General features: G+C 45.3%; 1 protein-coding gene across 3 annotated transcripts in view; it reads right to left on the bottom strand.

Moving 5' to 3' along the window:
* NSD1 (nuclear receptor binding SET domain protein 1) overlaps positions 1-16,169 on the bottom strand; it is a 66,000-nt gene that overhangs the window by 11,220 nt on the left and 38,611 nt on the right. For all 3 annotated transcript variants that reach the window (XM_072872033.1, XM_072872034.1, XM_072872035.1), the window contains exons 12-22: positions 15,802-15,925; positions 15,070-15,270; positions 13,475-13,654; positions 12,990-13,146; positions 12,488-12,693; positions 11,831-11,943; positions 8,888-9,157; positions 7,500-7,616; positions 5,894-6,035; positions 5,336-5,442; positions 1,860-2,064 (exon numbers count right to left, since the gene is read on the bottom strand). In XM_072872033.1, coding sequence (XP_072728134.1) covers positions 1,860-2,064; positions 5,336-5,442; positions 5,894-6,035; positions 7,500-7,616; positions 8,888-9,157; positions 11,831-11,943; positions 12,488-12,693; positions 12,990-13,146; positions 13,475-13,654; positions 15,070-15,270; positions 15,802-15,925 — 1,822 coding nt within the window. The remainder of the gene's footprint in view (positions 1-1,859; positions 2,065-5,335; positions 5,443-5,893; positions 6,036-7,499; positions 7,617-8,887; positions 9,158-11,830; positions 11,944-12,487; positions 12,694-12,989; positions 13,147-13,474; positions 13,655-15,069; positions 15,271-15,801; positions 15,926-16,169) is intronic.

The following is a 16,169-nucleotide window of genomic DNA, read 5'->3' as shown; positions in this document are numbered from 1 at the left end:
CACATAAATAAAAAAGTTGTTTAAAAAAAAAGTCAAATCTAATTTCCTGAGATATTTTATGTAAAACACTAACTATAATTACTCTGTTCTGTCAGTGTTAGCAAGGCCTCAGCTGCAATACTGTTAAAATACTCATTAGCACAGTTTAAAAAACGTGTAGGCAGGTGGGACACAGTCCAGAGCAGACCAAGAATAATAATTTTAGAAAATAAGAGCTGCAAGGAGAGGCTGTGTTTGTTTAAGCTGGAAAAGGACTAAGGATATAAGAGTCTCCCAGTGTGTGAAAAAATGGGTATGGGAGAGAGGGCAATCTTTTGTTTTTTCAAGACAGACTGTTAGGAGAAACTTTTCAAATGGAAAGCAGGGGAACAAGCTAAATGCTGGATTCTCCTTTATGGGAGATTTTAAAGCATGGGAAAACCTGCCAGGATGCTACAGCGCCCTGTCTTAGCACACAAAAATGGATAGAAAGGTGATATTCAGGACTCCCTCACCCTGAATGATGTTTCCATAGGAATGACCTGTGGTTCCCATTGGCTTTCATATTGCTCTGTTACAGCGTTCGTTCAATGAGCAATCCAAGCTCTTCTGTATAAATGCCCTATTCTCCCCAAAACTTAACACATGCACACACATAATTTCTGTCATCTACAAAATATGCTACTAGCCCTTCTACACCTTCTGCCAAATTACAGCTAGAGGTGCTGAACGCCCAGTTCTGGCTCCCTGTGGAGCACCGACAGAAACGCTCTGTCACAGTGGCTCTCCTGGCAGTTACTTTCAGAGACCGCTTGGTTCTATGTTTCTTAGCCTGCCTCTGACGTGTTCAGAAAATACTGTACAGAGCTGCATAGAGAATTTCTAATTATGACAATACTTACAGTATTAAATCAAAATATTTACAGCCCCCTAAACAAATTACTTCTATGCAGTTGCTTTTATTAACCAAATTTATTATCTTAGCAAAACACCCTAAATTAGGTTTGATGAGTTATCCTACCTAAAAATTTGTCATCTAGTATTGTTTATATTCTTACCATTTAATTCTTTAGGCATTTGATCCCATATCAGCTTTTCCATCCTCCCGGCCTGGCAGACATCAGGCTAACTGGCCTACCAAGACTCAGGTCAGACTTTTTCGCTTTTTGAGCACTGGTTAAACCTGAACACTCATTAAAGGTCCCCAGAACTCCTTTAGTAACCAAGACAAATTGAAACAACAGAGAAAACACTCCCCTCAACCAGCTCCCTTATGACTTTTAAATGCAACTTAAATCTTTCCCTCTAATAGATGTTACTTTACACCCCCTGAGCTACTAACGAACTCGAAGCTGTTTTATCACTCATACAGGGAGACTATTTATTTCTCTGCACCCAACTAGAAGTACTTTTTGAATATTTTTTCTTTTTATTTCAAATTTCTGCCTATTGAGATTATTCAAATTTATGGCTATTCAGACATTGAACACATTCTTCTCTAACCCCTATTTTCCATCAGTGCTTTTCCTCACCATTCAACTCACTCAATTGTCTCCAACTTTGGGAAAACAGCCAATCTGAGGAATCAATACCTCAACTATTGTTGGGACTGTCCTCTACCAGGCCCCAAGGATGGGGTCAGCTCACAAACACCATTTCTTAGGCAAGGACCAGCTCCTCCTTCAGCAATTCATCTTTTTGCGGTCACAGTGGGGTGCAAACCAGGGTTGTGCTGTGTGGGCCACAAAGTCTGTTCAAGTGAGAGAGATTTCTCTAAATTTTAAGATGCTGTGAAGTGAGTGCAAGGTGATGAGCAGCGCCTGGGACACCTCGAGCCAATGCTGTGACCCAAGCAGAGCCCAGCCGTGCGGAGCACTGACCTGCAGGTCTCTTGGTCAGGTTGAGGCAGTCCGCATGGTACACCTTGGGGCAGCCTGGCTTCTTACAAGAAACTAGCTGCCCTCCGTCCCCACAGCTGAAACACTCATCCTCTCGCTCCTTCATCACCTCCGCCTGCGACCTGCGCTTCATCTGTGGCCGTCTCTTTAGCTTCTTGGACTTTTCCTCAGTGAGGCTGGGTTGGCTCTGCAGGTGAGACAACATCAGTTAATGCAGGTCTCTGCCCCTTCCATCTGTTCCCTTCCTGCTACAGTGGAGATAACTGCAAACCCTGCAAATAAAAATCCCACTGCCAGCCATACCTGAAACGTATGTAGCATCTCTACAGTGCTTCTTAATATTTGGCAACCAATTTACTACAGCAAATAGTTCTCATTTTTTTTGAAAGAGCCTGGAAGCCCAGCACCAAAGCCTGGTTAAACACAGGATATATACAATTACCAACAGCAGAATGAGGAGCCAGGGGCTGCCTGGTGTCACTGAGCTTGTGCCACCTCTCACAGACTCTTCAGGTTGTCAGTCAAAGCAGTCGGGTCTCCTTGCACCCATGACTCGAGGAGTCTCTCCCAGGCCCTTCTGCAGTTTTTGACGTTCCTCACTCCTCTCTCCATTTTCAGTCTGAACTTATCTGTGATCAGTTTAGACCTATTTGTTCTCATTGTCAGTGCTGCTCTTTTCTGGCAGAAGTTTTTCTCTCTCCCTAAAGTAACTACCGGAACACACTCTCCTTCTCACAAACCAAACACTTTCACAGTCTGCACCCTTGGTCTTCCTAATGGCTTTTCTCTGCCCTTTTTGAGTTTATTTCTCTCAAACACAAGTTACAGAATTATATGTGCTACTTCAGATGATGCCTCATAGGCCGTGTACAATGACATCAACACTTCTCCAAAAGATTGGGAAATCCCTCCCAAAGCACCACCCACATTTGCCTCTTCCACAGCTGCGTCACCACAGCAGCTCAGTCCTGCAGCAGCTGAACTGCACAACAGCTCCTTCTCCACCATGACTGCTCATCGGTGACCTTCTCATGGCAGATGTGTTTCTGCTGTTACCCTCCAGGTGTGTACTCTGGCATATTGAATATCTGAAGTCCGGCCTACTCCCAGTTATACTTGGTTATTCCTTTGCAACTGCCCCATCCTCTCCCTCTCTCACACTGACAACACCTGACATCTTTTGTGTAATCAGTACAGTTAAATTACCATGCTTCCAACAGCTGTGTTACAGACAGTAATGAAATAACCACAACTGGTCCCAAGATTGGCACCTAAATGGCTTAAGTGCTCTCTTCTCTGCCCTAAGGCTTCCTCAAACACTGCCCCCCCATTCCAGCTAGATCCTCAGACCACTCCTAACCCCCTAGCATGGATCCTCTCCAGGCTAAGCCAAACACTCAATTGTGTTTGTACCAAATTGTACCAAACACTGTACCGAACACTCAACTCCACAAAGATGATGCTACCTGTCCCCAGTCAGTGACCTTATCAAAGCACTATCAGTTTAGTTTATCTAAACAGACATGAGCTAAATTTTATGCCATTTTCCATGTATCTTTGTGTACAAATATGTGTTCTCCACAAAGAATATCTCTGTGTGCCGAGACAATGCCTACGAGGCGATTTTTGCATCCTTTATTCTGCATAAATATTGGGCACTATTTTCATCACTCTCCTAACAAGATTAAGAACAAAACCACCAAAACATTTAAAAACCTTTGTCTCCAGACCTACAATTTCAGAATTCAGCAGTGGTGGTTATCCAGCTGTCCTACCATGAGGGAGTTACATCTCTTGATTGTTTCCTTCCCCTTCACATGTGGGTATTTCTGTTTTCATACCTTCATTCCCATTGACAACGGGGACAAGTCAGGCCTTTCTTATCATTGAAAATGCAGGCACTGAAATCACTCCACTAAACTATTCCACCTATTCTCAGCGCCTAGTACCTCAGCCGTCTAATTACAAAGAGAACAAGAAAAACCTTTCACAGCTAATTTGAATGTCTAAGCAAGGTCTAACAGCTGGACTAAGCGACTCCCACTTGCTCACTGCAGTACAATAGACTCCCAAGCATTCTTCCACACTCCCAGTTAGAAAGGTCACTTTTAAGAGTGAACTTGAGTATAATCAGTGAAGTTTTGTCTTGCTGTATCTTCAGGAAGCTTAAAAATGCATCTATTGTGGGATGAATTTGGAAAAAACAAACAAAAAAAAACAAAAAAAAAACCACCCCAAGGTACTGTTTTCTTCGGTATTGTTTCTTAGCCCATCTCATCAAGATGGAATGAGTCGCCTCAGGCATCACAATGGTACATTAATGCCAACTAAAGGGCACCTTTCTCTGATTTCCATCATACAACCTACAATTTCAGGGCAAAAATGACAGTCAAGCCATGTATAACACAGGAGCAGCACAAAATCAATTGAACTTTAAATCGCAACCCAAAAAAGAACTAAATACATCAGATGTGTAATTCACCTCATCTGTCAACTTCTGAAGACATCAATTTTTTTTTAATCATAAGTTAATTTTTCTGTAGAACTAAGCTCTCTGGAGAATTCACAAAACCTTCCCTATATATTGACGGGGCTTAACAACTGTGCTGCTGGAGCTTTTAACCCTTAACTGTGGGTAAGTAAGCCGCCAGTATCCACACGTCAGAGCAGAGGGATTACAGACTGATTTGGTGAAGCTCTTGAAACAAACCAACAGCTGAGACATAGATTTAGCTGGTGACAGCTGGGAACTTGGCCAACCGCTCCTGTTATTTCCTTTTCCCAGTGAGAACCAGCTCACACAAGGAGGTAACTGAAATCAATTCCTGTTACTGCAATATTACAGTTACAAAACAAAGCTCTCAAAAGTCGGTGATTTCTAAAAGCTAGTGATTTTTCTACTACAGATATGGCAAATTTCTTATTCCTGTCTGATGTCTAAACTTCGGTCGCTTAACTAAAAGAAGGAAAAAAACAGGAACTTTCTTATTGCGGCAAAGATGGTGATGCTGAAGCCTTCTGGGTCTAAAGCAACTCCACTCTGAAGGAATGCGAGTTTGTGGGCCTTCCATACATGCTCACAGTTTACCCAGGCCTTTACTTTGGGAAATGGTCTGAGCTGTGGTTTCTTGGTTATCAGATGGAAGTCCTTCCCATGCCTGTCCTTTGCTCCTCTAGTGCAATGGAAATTACCACGATAATAAGCAGAAAATAATTTAAAAAAATCATCTTTCATTTATTCTTTTGTTGTAAAATACAATTTCATGTCATTATTTATAGCAATAATTCAAGTCTAAGATCTGTGGTCTCAAAATAAAAACTTGGATATTCAACTCATTTCAAGTAGTGTTTTCATGGCCACACTGAAACCGGATTGCCCTTCCTGAGATCTCTGCAGTGAGACACATCTATGCAAAGAGGTGATTTGGAAGAACAAAAGCTTAAAGGAGGCATCATACCTTTGGCCGTACTCCTAGGAAGCCACTGCAATTTGGGGCACCACATTTACAAACGGTCTTTCCATTTCCCAAACACTCCAGATTGTAGTTGAAAGTCAGCTCAGTCCCTGGCACAAAAGCAGATCAAAACCAAGCAAGTTGTAATGAACTATGGGGCAGAACATCTTACTGCTGAAGTAAAAGCACTTTTGAAATATAATGACACAAATGACTGTCACAGCTACACAAGGATATCAACTATTAATCTCCCCATAGATCTGTGGATTGAAAATTCAGTGCAAACCCACACTCCTACCACATACTACAGCCAAAAAGGGCATTCAACCCCACGCTGTAGCATGCTTGGTTCCATTTCTTGACCCTGTAAATTAGAACTATGAACCTCCATTTACACCACGGATGTATGCATTTCAGTATGCCAGTGCTGGTGTTAAGTCTCATGACTGCCTGTGAAAATAAAAATTAAATATCTTCCCAGGGAGCTACAAACCCTCCCCTCTCCTTACAGAAACACTCCCAGACTTTTAACTGCAGGTACTGACAGAGTGGGTTCCTTACCAGCTTTGATATTTACAATTGCGAAGAGCCCAACCCGAGTATCGCCATTCACACACCATTTCTGAGTCTCACAGTTTGGCTGGCAGCAATGGTTCATGAATCGAGCGTAATTGCCCTTTGGCCCAGCATCAATGATTCGATCCTGGAATTGCAAAAAAAAAAAAAAACCCACCACAAAACAAAACAAAAAAAAACAAACCAACAAAAAAAAAACCCCACAATAGAAAAACACATTTAATAAACTGTCATTTCCCACTCAAGTCATTGCAGCCCAGGTACCAGTACACCAGGAAAGCATTAATCAGTAGTGAAAAGTATGACAACAGAGGCATCTGATGATGCTTGCAAAGCACCTGAGTACATACACGTGTTTTAACCAAGCATAAGTGACAGGTGTCACTGGGTTGCCTGGACAATCAACAGACACCCAAACAGTTTCCACACACCGATGTCTCTGGTTGAGGCTGGCAGATCATACAGCAGTACAGTCACCTGTGCAACATCATCTTCCTCTACAAAGACACACAGGCTCCTGAACAGCCAGGGAAGTGCTACTGCTGCTTCTGTGAAGTTAGCTCTCCCTGCGGTGTCAGTACTGGATAAACACTACACCAGCACACTTACAAGGCAGCACTTGCAGTTGCAGACCCTGACTTCCACTGAAAAGCAAAATACCCATTCCTATTTTTTGTACGTCAACGTATAGAAGGAAAACAGGAATGGTATGTAACATGTGAGGTACACCTCTGTACAGGACACTACCATTTGTTACACCACATCGGAGATGAGAAGGCATCTGCAACTGAGATTTGGTTTTGTAACAGTGAGGGAGATATTAAGACTTAGTTTTGTCCCTGCTCCCACCCCTCAGCCAGACAAGGAGAACAAGATATGGTCAGTGCGAATTTCCAGCAAGAAGATGGGACAGCCAGAAAGCAGTCCCATTGTTATCCTGTCCCACACTTGACAGCTTCTTCCCATGCCTGCTTTCATGGTTTCCTTCTAATCTTTCCAAGGTTGAGTGACACAAGTGTGGAAAGCAGCTGACAAAACTACTTACCTCTGAAAGCAGGAGTTCACAGCAACAACCTGGCCTCCAGGACCCACCAAGGAGTCTGTGGGTGTAACAAACTCCACCCCTCGACTGAGATCAGCAAGACCTGGGATCTGAACTTAAATGAGGGTCTCACTGTGCCTGATACTTGTACACCTGAGGACTGATGCTGTCTCTGGCACACACCAGCCCAGTTCTGGACTCTCCATGGTTCAGCTGCTGGGAAGGGTCCTGAGGTTACAAATTCACCCTGTTATGCTGAAACAGGATCTACGATCCTCAGACAATTGCACTCGGACAACTGCCTCACCTCTTCTGAACAAACTCCAATGGTTGGTTCAGGCTTTCCTCCTAATCCTAATATCCAACCTGAAACTTCTCTACTGCACGGTAAGTCCATTCTTTTAGTCTTCTCTTTAGTGGAAATGCAGACCAGCTCATCAGCAACTCTTAGCACCTTTTTTACTTGCTGGAGAAGACCCCTATTATACCTTCCTTGCAATCATTTTACTTCTGTCTAGGATCCTGGCAAGAGAAATTCCTTCCACATACCTTATCCAGTGTCAACATGTAGAAATTGGTGATGTCATGCTCCTGAGCATAGCGGATTCGGGCTCGGCACTCCTCTTCATCAATTAGCTCCCCGACATACTCATTAACAAATTCGCCCTGCCAGAGAGAAAACGACAACCTGATAAGACAAATTCCCTCCAGGATGGAGGCACATCCACCTTTGTGCTAAACCTTAGTTCCTGTTTCCTTTTTGGAAACCTCCTCATAAAAATCTTCCTCTGTGCTCTGCAGCCAGCTTGACCTATAATCTTCACTAAGAGCCCTGAATCATACATCCGTTTCACACGTTCAACAAATAACTTGAAGTAAACCACAAGAACAGCTCTTTGCTGCAAAGCTCAAAGCACTGCATAACTGCATTCCAGCTGGAAGCAATATCCTTTTGGGGACCAACCACACTGAGCAGCATGATGCACCTAGGGCACCTGCTCTTGCAGTGAATCTGGGGAGTTGCCCTGTAGTGAAGTACTGCAGAGACTACTTCAACCATCAAAGGGAACCCCAGCTCTGCTCCACTGGGCCTAACAGGTGCCTCCATTAAATAACTGAGTTTTGCCGTTTCCAGACTGCCTGCTGAAAGTGAAACATAACAGGCGCATGGAATGGCAGAGAGATCCTTTAACCTATATCACAGCAGGCAGTAAAGCCTAAACAGGATAGAATCACATTTTTCCTTCTGCTATCAAGCCCTCCCCCATAGCATGTTGTCCTTACTCCTTTTTCAGATATTCTTCTCCTACTATGCTAATTGTTCTCTGTTTCACTTCACCCTTTCTTAGCTTTGGGGTTCTCTTTGCTTTACCATTCTTCCTTCTTCATTCAGCACAGACATGTGTCCACAGAACTACTATTCTCTAGATTTAAAAAAATATATACAAGTGTTTTAGCCGGAGATACCAGTTTTAGCAATAATAATAGCCATCTCCCAAGACATTACCCCTTTGTAACAGCCAAGCCCTGGTTTCAGTTTCTGATACAAGATTCTCATGCTGGAAAAGCCTGGCTATTCAAGAATGGGGGCGAGGTATAATCACTGCTCCCCATCTGGAAATCATGAGCACCACCTTCAGGCCAGTGTTCTGGTGTACTCATAAAGCCCATCGTCCATACAAGCAGACAGATTGAGCAATCATCTTTCTTACCCTGTGGGACATCAATATGCAAACCATTTTCTTGGTTAGCTGAGCCAAAACATTCTTGTCAGAACTGGAAAAGTTAAATTCATCCACTTCTTTCCTGAATGGCATTCTACGGCAAGAAGTCTTCTTCGAATTATGGAAGATAGTAATTTTTCTAAACTATTGAAACCAACACTGAACAAGAGAGAAGTGGCAAGAGAAAATTACATGCAGAAACAGAGTACGTACCTTTCTGATGTCTGTTTTGGCTTGCAAGCCCCAGCCTCGTGCCAGCGTGCGGAAAATTTGTACCTCGGGATACTGCCGCTTGGAGAAGCACTGGTTCTGACAGCGCTCCCCAGCAGGGCAGACCATGGGGTGGCATTCATAGAGCAACATGCGATTGATGCATTCAGAGTCCAGGCCACATGGGTTTTCATCTGTTGGTTTGCAGTTGCAACGTGGTATCTCGGACAGGTCTGCAGTGAAGATCTGCACCTTACCCACTGGCCGGTTCACCTTGAATGCACATGAAGGATGTTAGGTCTTAAGAACAACAGGTTATCCTGATAGTGACTTCTATACTCAAGCCTTGCCTATGAGCTGACAGGCTGCAGTGCGAGTTAGTTACAGCCAGGGGCAGAAGGACACAAGTACAGGCACATATCTACTTCTGGGCACACTATTTCAAGAGGCATACGGTTAGAGGAAAGAGCTAAGGAAGATGCAGGTCCCCCATTAGCATCACCTGGTGCAGTATTCTGTGACCCTGGAGGGGGGAAGAGGCTGCCAAGTGTCCCCCTCCCATCACCGCTGTGCCGACATCCAGCGCAGGTGGCCCAGCGCTCTCGCTGAGTGCACACCATGCCTCTGACTGACACCAAACCATTTTTTGTGTGAAACAGCACCTTCCTTCTCCAGTCTCTGAGTGTCAGGTCCTTTTCCTTAGCTTTTCCTTACGGCCCTGGGTTTCGAATCTGTTACCTTCAAGCTGTTTTGTGCTCTCAGCTGTCACTAAGAGAACCAGGCTGGCATGCCTGTGACAGAGTAGAGGGCCTACCTACGCACCAGGCCACAAGCAGTTAGCTCCCTACCCAACTGTCCTGCAGATGTAAATGAAAGAAAAACCAGACACGGCTGGGGTTGGAAGGCCCAAAGATGAGCTCAGAGTTAACCCAAGGAGCTCTCTCAAAACCGCTCCGGAAGGAAGCAGAGTGCAGCACCAGGTGGAGAAGCAACTGGCATGTCTGTGGCACGAGCAGGGTCCTTTGGTTTTGGTTAAAGGCAGCGAACGCTGAAAGGCAGGCAACAGAGAGTCAGGACTTTGGAGAGACACTGAAGAAAACCTCCTTGCTGTTCTTTGCCCAGGCGAGTAATACCATCAGCTCCCTTTCCTCTCCCAGAACATGAAAGGAGAGGATCATTTAGCAAAACTATTCCAGCCCCCACACAATTTATCTAGTCCCACCCACAGAGCAAAGTTTCTGCTCTGGTAGCCTGCAGAGGCTGGCCGAGCCCTTATCCTCTTTTGTTTAAAAGCAAACCCTGCAGAATCCCCAGATTAATCTCTTCAACACACACAGTCTCCCCTTCCTCCTCGTACTGCCTCCCACCTCCGACCTTCCTTGTCACTCTTGTGTTCTCCTCTGCTGCTTCCCATCTCTTACTCAAACTGTTAGCTCATCACCTCATTAAGATTGATGAGACTCACAGGATTAGGACCATCCACCACCAGGCAGACAGAGGTGTCCTTGCTGGCTCTGGCGCTGCCACCCCAAGCGATCACGGTGTCCGAGGGTGGTGCCCCTCTCAGCACGCATGCATGCCCAGCAGTCTCTCTTGAGACACTGCTGGTACAAAACCAGCTCCAAAACAGGGCGATGCTTGGACTAGCCACAACCCTGATGTGATGAAGGATCCCAAGTGTATTTTGCAGCAGCCTCTTGTGTTGCCGCTCCTCGGGACGGACCCCGAGGTGCTGATCTCCTTAGAAGGCCAAGATGGGAGCGGACACAGCCAGCTCTGGCCATTCCACCCTGAAGCCTTCTCCAGTTCACCGTATGCTCCTGGAAACTGCTTTGCTTTCACAGAGACAAACAGCTTGCACCCAGAACTCAGACGAGCTGCCATGGCTAATGACCATAGCCATTATTATTTATATTAAAAAGGTAATTCAAAGGCTCCGAACTGCTTCCAAAGTTCCTTCATGTTGCAACCAGAAACAGGCTTAAAAATACCTATAATGAGAAACTGTATTTCCTCCACTGGAGCTGCCTGGCCCATACTGCTGCCACAGCACTCAGTTGTGTTCTTTACACTGTACAGTAACTCATGCAGGATATACCTGCCTGCCTAGAAATCCTAGCTAGAAACAAAAAGTGCCAGCAATCAGTTAAGCTTTCACAGTTTGCCACATAAAAAAGGGAAGGAGCAGACAGAGGCAATGAAAAAGAGGAACACAGTCCCCGAGTCATTGGGTTTCTGATCAGTCTGGACCCACATCTCAAGCACATGTACCTGCTTGGCCCCAGCTCTCCTCTCAAGTCACCTCCATGCTGTACAACTTCTATTGCTGCTCCAATTCTATCTCAAAATACAGCCCTAAACATAAAGAGTTCCCCAAAACTCAGCAAAAGGGCTGATATTCCAACACGTGCATCTGCTTTAGTATTTCTGTTCAGTCACCAACTGATACAGAAAAAGATATAAAACAATAGCAGAGATGAAACAAGATACTGCCTAGCCCCAGCGTGGGTTAGCATCCTCCCCACAGCTCTGCTCCACTGCACCCTGACCATCTCCTGTCTCGCACTACCTGGGATGCCCACCTTGCCATCAGTAGCACACAGTACTTGAGCAGGTTGCGTATTACTAGCACTCTCTTTTAAGTCCCCAAGGTAGAGACACACTTCCTTCAGACCACACAACTGACATGGAACAGCACAGAGATGTCCAGATCTGTTCCAGTAAATGAGAGTACCTCTGTTACTGGTGTCCAGCTTCCATACAGCTCTGTGCATACATGTAATCCTTTCTGTGGAGGATGACTGAAGGTGCCAAGAGGACCAAAGTAACCTTCAAATGCAGCCAGATGCACAAATAGTACAAATGTTTCTATATACCTGTAAATCACCTGCACCAACAGCTCAAGAGTTCCCTTCCGCACCTGCCTCCCCCCCCACCTGCCCTCACCTTAATGTGTTTGTAGGGAGGAGGTTTCTTGTCATTCTTTTTGTCTTCCTGAAGCTGTCTCAGTTCTTTCTGTGCCTTTAACTCTTCAAATCTTACTGCAGCTTCCTGAAGAGCTGAGAGAACAGAGTGTGTTATGAGGAACTCCCTCTGATCACATGGAGCTAGGCTGCCAGTGAAAACCTCCCTGGCTGCGTACTTCAGAGGCAGAGCTTCACTGGACGAGGGTGAAGAAAAGGCCAATGCAGTAGGGCAGTCGCAGGAGTTACAGTAAGGGACTTGCCCGTAGGTGATGAAGCATCCAAACTGTCAGTTAGCTTTGCCTGATTTTGGGCAGAAGTGTCAGGCACAACTCAAGTGCATTTTTATATACAGATCATGACTGTGTTAGACACAGGGAAGCTGTGATTTGCTCAGATTTGGAGCAGCTATGTCAGAGCTGGAGAAGCATTCAAGATCTGCACACCCTTATCCCTCTCTGCGAGCTCACACCAACGAACATTCTGGGTGCACTGGATGATAGATAATCAGCAGCTCATTCTACAAATTTAATTGAGTGTTAGCTGTAAAAAGATATTTTCTCTGTTATAAGAATGCTATTTCTCCAAATGGGAATGAAGAGAAACAGAACATGTATCTCCCTGGACGAAGACAAGTTACCTTTCTTGTATATGCCATCCACACCCTTCCCCATCTTGTCTTTGCTGCTGACATCACCTTCCATGTAAGGGAACACACGGGCCTGGTGGGTCCACAGGTAATCCTTGGAGCCAAAGAATAGCACAGGGAACTCGCCAATGTCATGTTTCATTTTCTGGATGTTGACAGGAATTGTCCTAGGATGGCAAATCTCAGCTGGCCACCACCTGCAACACAGGGAAGGACAGATGAAACCTCTGGCTTCCCCACTTCCAACCACCTCAGAAGCATGCTACTGCATGGAGACATGGGGAAAAAGTGTGTGAGGGCTACCGGCAAGGCTGGTGGGGAGACAAGAGACTACTGGAGGAGGAAAGCATGCATTTTACCAGCTGCTACATGCATGCAAAAAAGTCAGAGGGTGCTGCATTGTACCCTGCAGAGAGGAGCAGCTTCTCACCTCAATCACCATAAGCACTGCGTGAAGAAGGGATGGGGACAAGTCTGTTCTACCTTCACCTACCTGTAGCGCCCAACTTTCACCCAGACTACTTCCTTGTAGTGTGGCTTTTTGCCTGCCTTGCAATCATTACAATACCAGCTTCCCTCTGGCATCTCAATGTTTAGACACTCACGGTGAAATGCAGCCGGGCACGACTCGCAGCATAAAAGGCTGCCCCCTGCAAAGAAAAGGAGGAGGAATTTATCAGAGTCACTGTGCAGAAGCCCTGGACTCCACATGTCCAGAAAGAAACAGCTGAGAAAAGGGCATGATGCTCTTCTGCAAACCCTTTTCAACAGCTTGTGCCCTACTCGTGCTACAAAAAGAACCCTTCTAAGGATCCAGAAAAAGTTCTAGCCTGAAGTTGGACTTAAATGGGGATGGATAGGAACTGTTCTCTGCAGTTCTCACTGGCACCCTTTGGACACGAAAAGCTTCTGCCTGCTCTAATGACTTCTTGTCAGGGCCTTGCTTGGTGACAGGGGACCCAGTGCAGACCGTCTCACCTTCCGAGCAGACAAAGCACCAGCTGACGTTGACGTGCTCATGGTTGCGGCAGCCCCTCCGTGCAGTGAAGTGATTGGGGCAGATAATGCTGTTGGAGGCGAGGACCACGGACCCAGCAGCGAGGCAGAAGTCATTGGAGTGGTACGCAACTGGACATCGCACACAGCGCATCAAGCGACCTAGCACCAGAACATGTTGGAGACACAGTGAACCTCTGAAGGAGACTGATATTTTGCTTCCTCCCAAAACTAGTCTCTATTGATACCTAAGCTCAGAACAAGCAACCATAGGTGATCTTTGGAAATGGAAACTGACCTTAAATTTTTATCGACCATGACATACTCACTAGATTCCTATGAAATTATTTAATATAACAAAATACATATAAAATTACATATATATATTTGCATAGAACATATACACTGTTGCATTATTTAGAAGTGAAAAACCTCCTGCACGCTGTGCAGAACAGTTCAAGAGCTCACAGACTAGGACTGCTTCCTATCATACACAAATAATTAGTAAATCAGCTCAGACAGTAATTACAGAGGGGGTGTTCCAAGTGCTTAGCCACACATAATGAAACCAATCCATGTAGCTTCTGAAAACATCGGCACTTGCCTCTCCACTTTATCAGATTTTACCCTGAAATTCCAAAACGGAGAATTCAGAATCGCCTACAGGCCTAATTTATCCAAGGTTTCTGAGAGCTTGTTTTCAGTTCCTCACAGGAGACTAACAACAGCGAGAAGAGGTGAGAGGAAAGGGGTAAATCTGACCACCAAGAAGCAGCAGCCAGAGGAACACAACGCAAATGTCCAGCGGGGAAGTGGTCAGCTGTGGGCTTTAGACCTTAGTGTTGCCTTCTACACCATATACTGATATGTGGGGAAAAAAGACAACTTTAACGTAGACCCTGAGGATAAAAAGAGCTGGTCTTATTGTCACTCATCTTAAGATACCAAGGACATAAAGAAAGGCAGCTTTAGAAGCAAAAATACAAGGCAATCACATAAAAGTTTTAAGTTTAATCATGTGAGATAAAGGTCAAGGTATTGCTGCAAGCAGCTCAAACAAACATTTGCCTGAGAAGCTTAGCCCAAGGGTGTCACTACTGCAAGATGAGAGTTTGCATTATAAAAAAAGGAGAACTAGAACAATATATCATAGTTTTTACTACGCTGCTCTCTATGTCATTGCCTTGATAGCCAGCACTGCTAAGCACGCATCGTCTGCAGCACTGGCACAGTGAAAAGTACGTAGAAGAAACATGAGAGTGTCCATACAGCTCCAGAGACTTATTCAAAAACCCAGAAAGGCATGTGGCATGGCTGGACGTGCAGGCATCCAAGCGTCTGGACAGACAAGAACATTTTAGTTGCCATGTCTGACCATCAGGAGTGCTGATGAGCAGCAACCTCGCATACTGACACCACCCCTTCCACTCCTCAGAGATGCTATTCCTCAGCAAATGCTACAGCAGGCAAGGACAGAAAGTCAACACAACAGTGGAGCAGGTAACTGCACAGTGGACATGAAACAAAGAAAACTGTTCTGACTACATCCTCTGGACCACCCTAGAAGATTTCAGTACCTTTAGATGCAGAGACATTTGCTGGGTTAGCAGCATGACAAGTCATGCATATGTGCAGGGAGCATCGGAAGCCCTTGTTCTGCATGACGGTGGGCGGATACTTTTGTATGCATGCTTCATGGTAATACTTCCCACAGAGGGGCAGCAAGCACCGTTTTACATCTTCCCCACAGCTCTTGCACACAAAGCAGGTATGGACCCCTGGAGAAAGAGCAGCAGACATAACACCAGTCACATAGAAGGGCTAAATGAAGACCTGACGCTTCCACCAGGCTGCGTATTAGCACAGCACAACTTCCCAACCTGCTGTACCTATCCCTATTGCAGCCTGCAGCTGCAATAAAACTCCAGATTGAAAAAAAATATTATTATAGTTGTGATTTCAGGCCAGGGAAAAATAAGAACAAAACCTCACAACCCTGCTTAAACATTCCCCCCTTTCCAGCCCACTCCAGCCTCATCCTCTCTATCGACCTTCTCTCCCTAGTCCCAGATAAGAATTTCCCCTTCTCCTTCCCACCAGATTCTGGACATTCACTTCTTTGCACCTCACATGCCTGGATCAACAGTAAGACCAGTTGATCAGAAAATCATTATCAAACATCAAACCAATAATCAGAGGACTGAGAGCTAGTTAGCAGCCCTACTGCAAGCAGATCACTCCAACAAAGGAAGCACCAGGTAAGCATGCAGCAAGCACCCTGTCCTTCTGCGCTCACAAAAGCTGCGTACCTGTGGAACACTCATTGCAGATGAATTTGCCCTTTGGCATCTCAGAGAGCCCAAGGCACTGCAGGTGGAAAGCACCACAGCACTGCGCCTCACACAGCAACAATTCCCCTGGCTTCTCGCAGATCTGCAGGGAAAGAAGCACAATATCAGATGTGAGCAATCTCCTTCCCCAACTCATCCCAGACAGCAACAATCCATGTGCTGACCAGGACTGGAAGCAGAGACCCCTGCAGAAAAATGCTAAGTTTTCCTTGTGTCAGTTAATTCAGCTGGTTTGTGCACCACCACTACCATTTGTCATGCAGGCCCTGCTACCATGCATTGGTTAAAATTAATCCTACGTTAGTCATGTCTCCCCAACATCTGTG

Source organism: Ciconia boyciana, chromosome 9 (genome assembly GCF_034638445.1).
Source record: "Ciconia boyciana chromosome 9, ASM3463844v1, whole genome shotgun sequence".
Taxonomy (NCBI): Eukaryota; Metazoa; Chordata; class Aves; order Ciconiiformes; family Ciconiidae; genus Ciconia; species Ciconia boyciana.
Note: the sequence above shows the minus strand (reverse complement) of the source record. Positions and strands in the feature narration are given on the sequence as shown.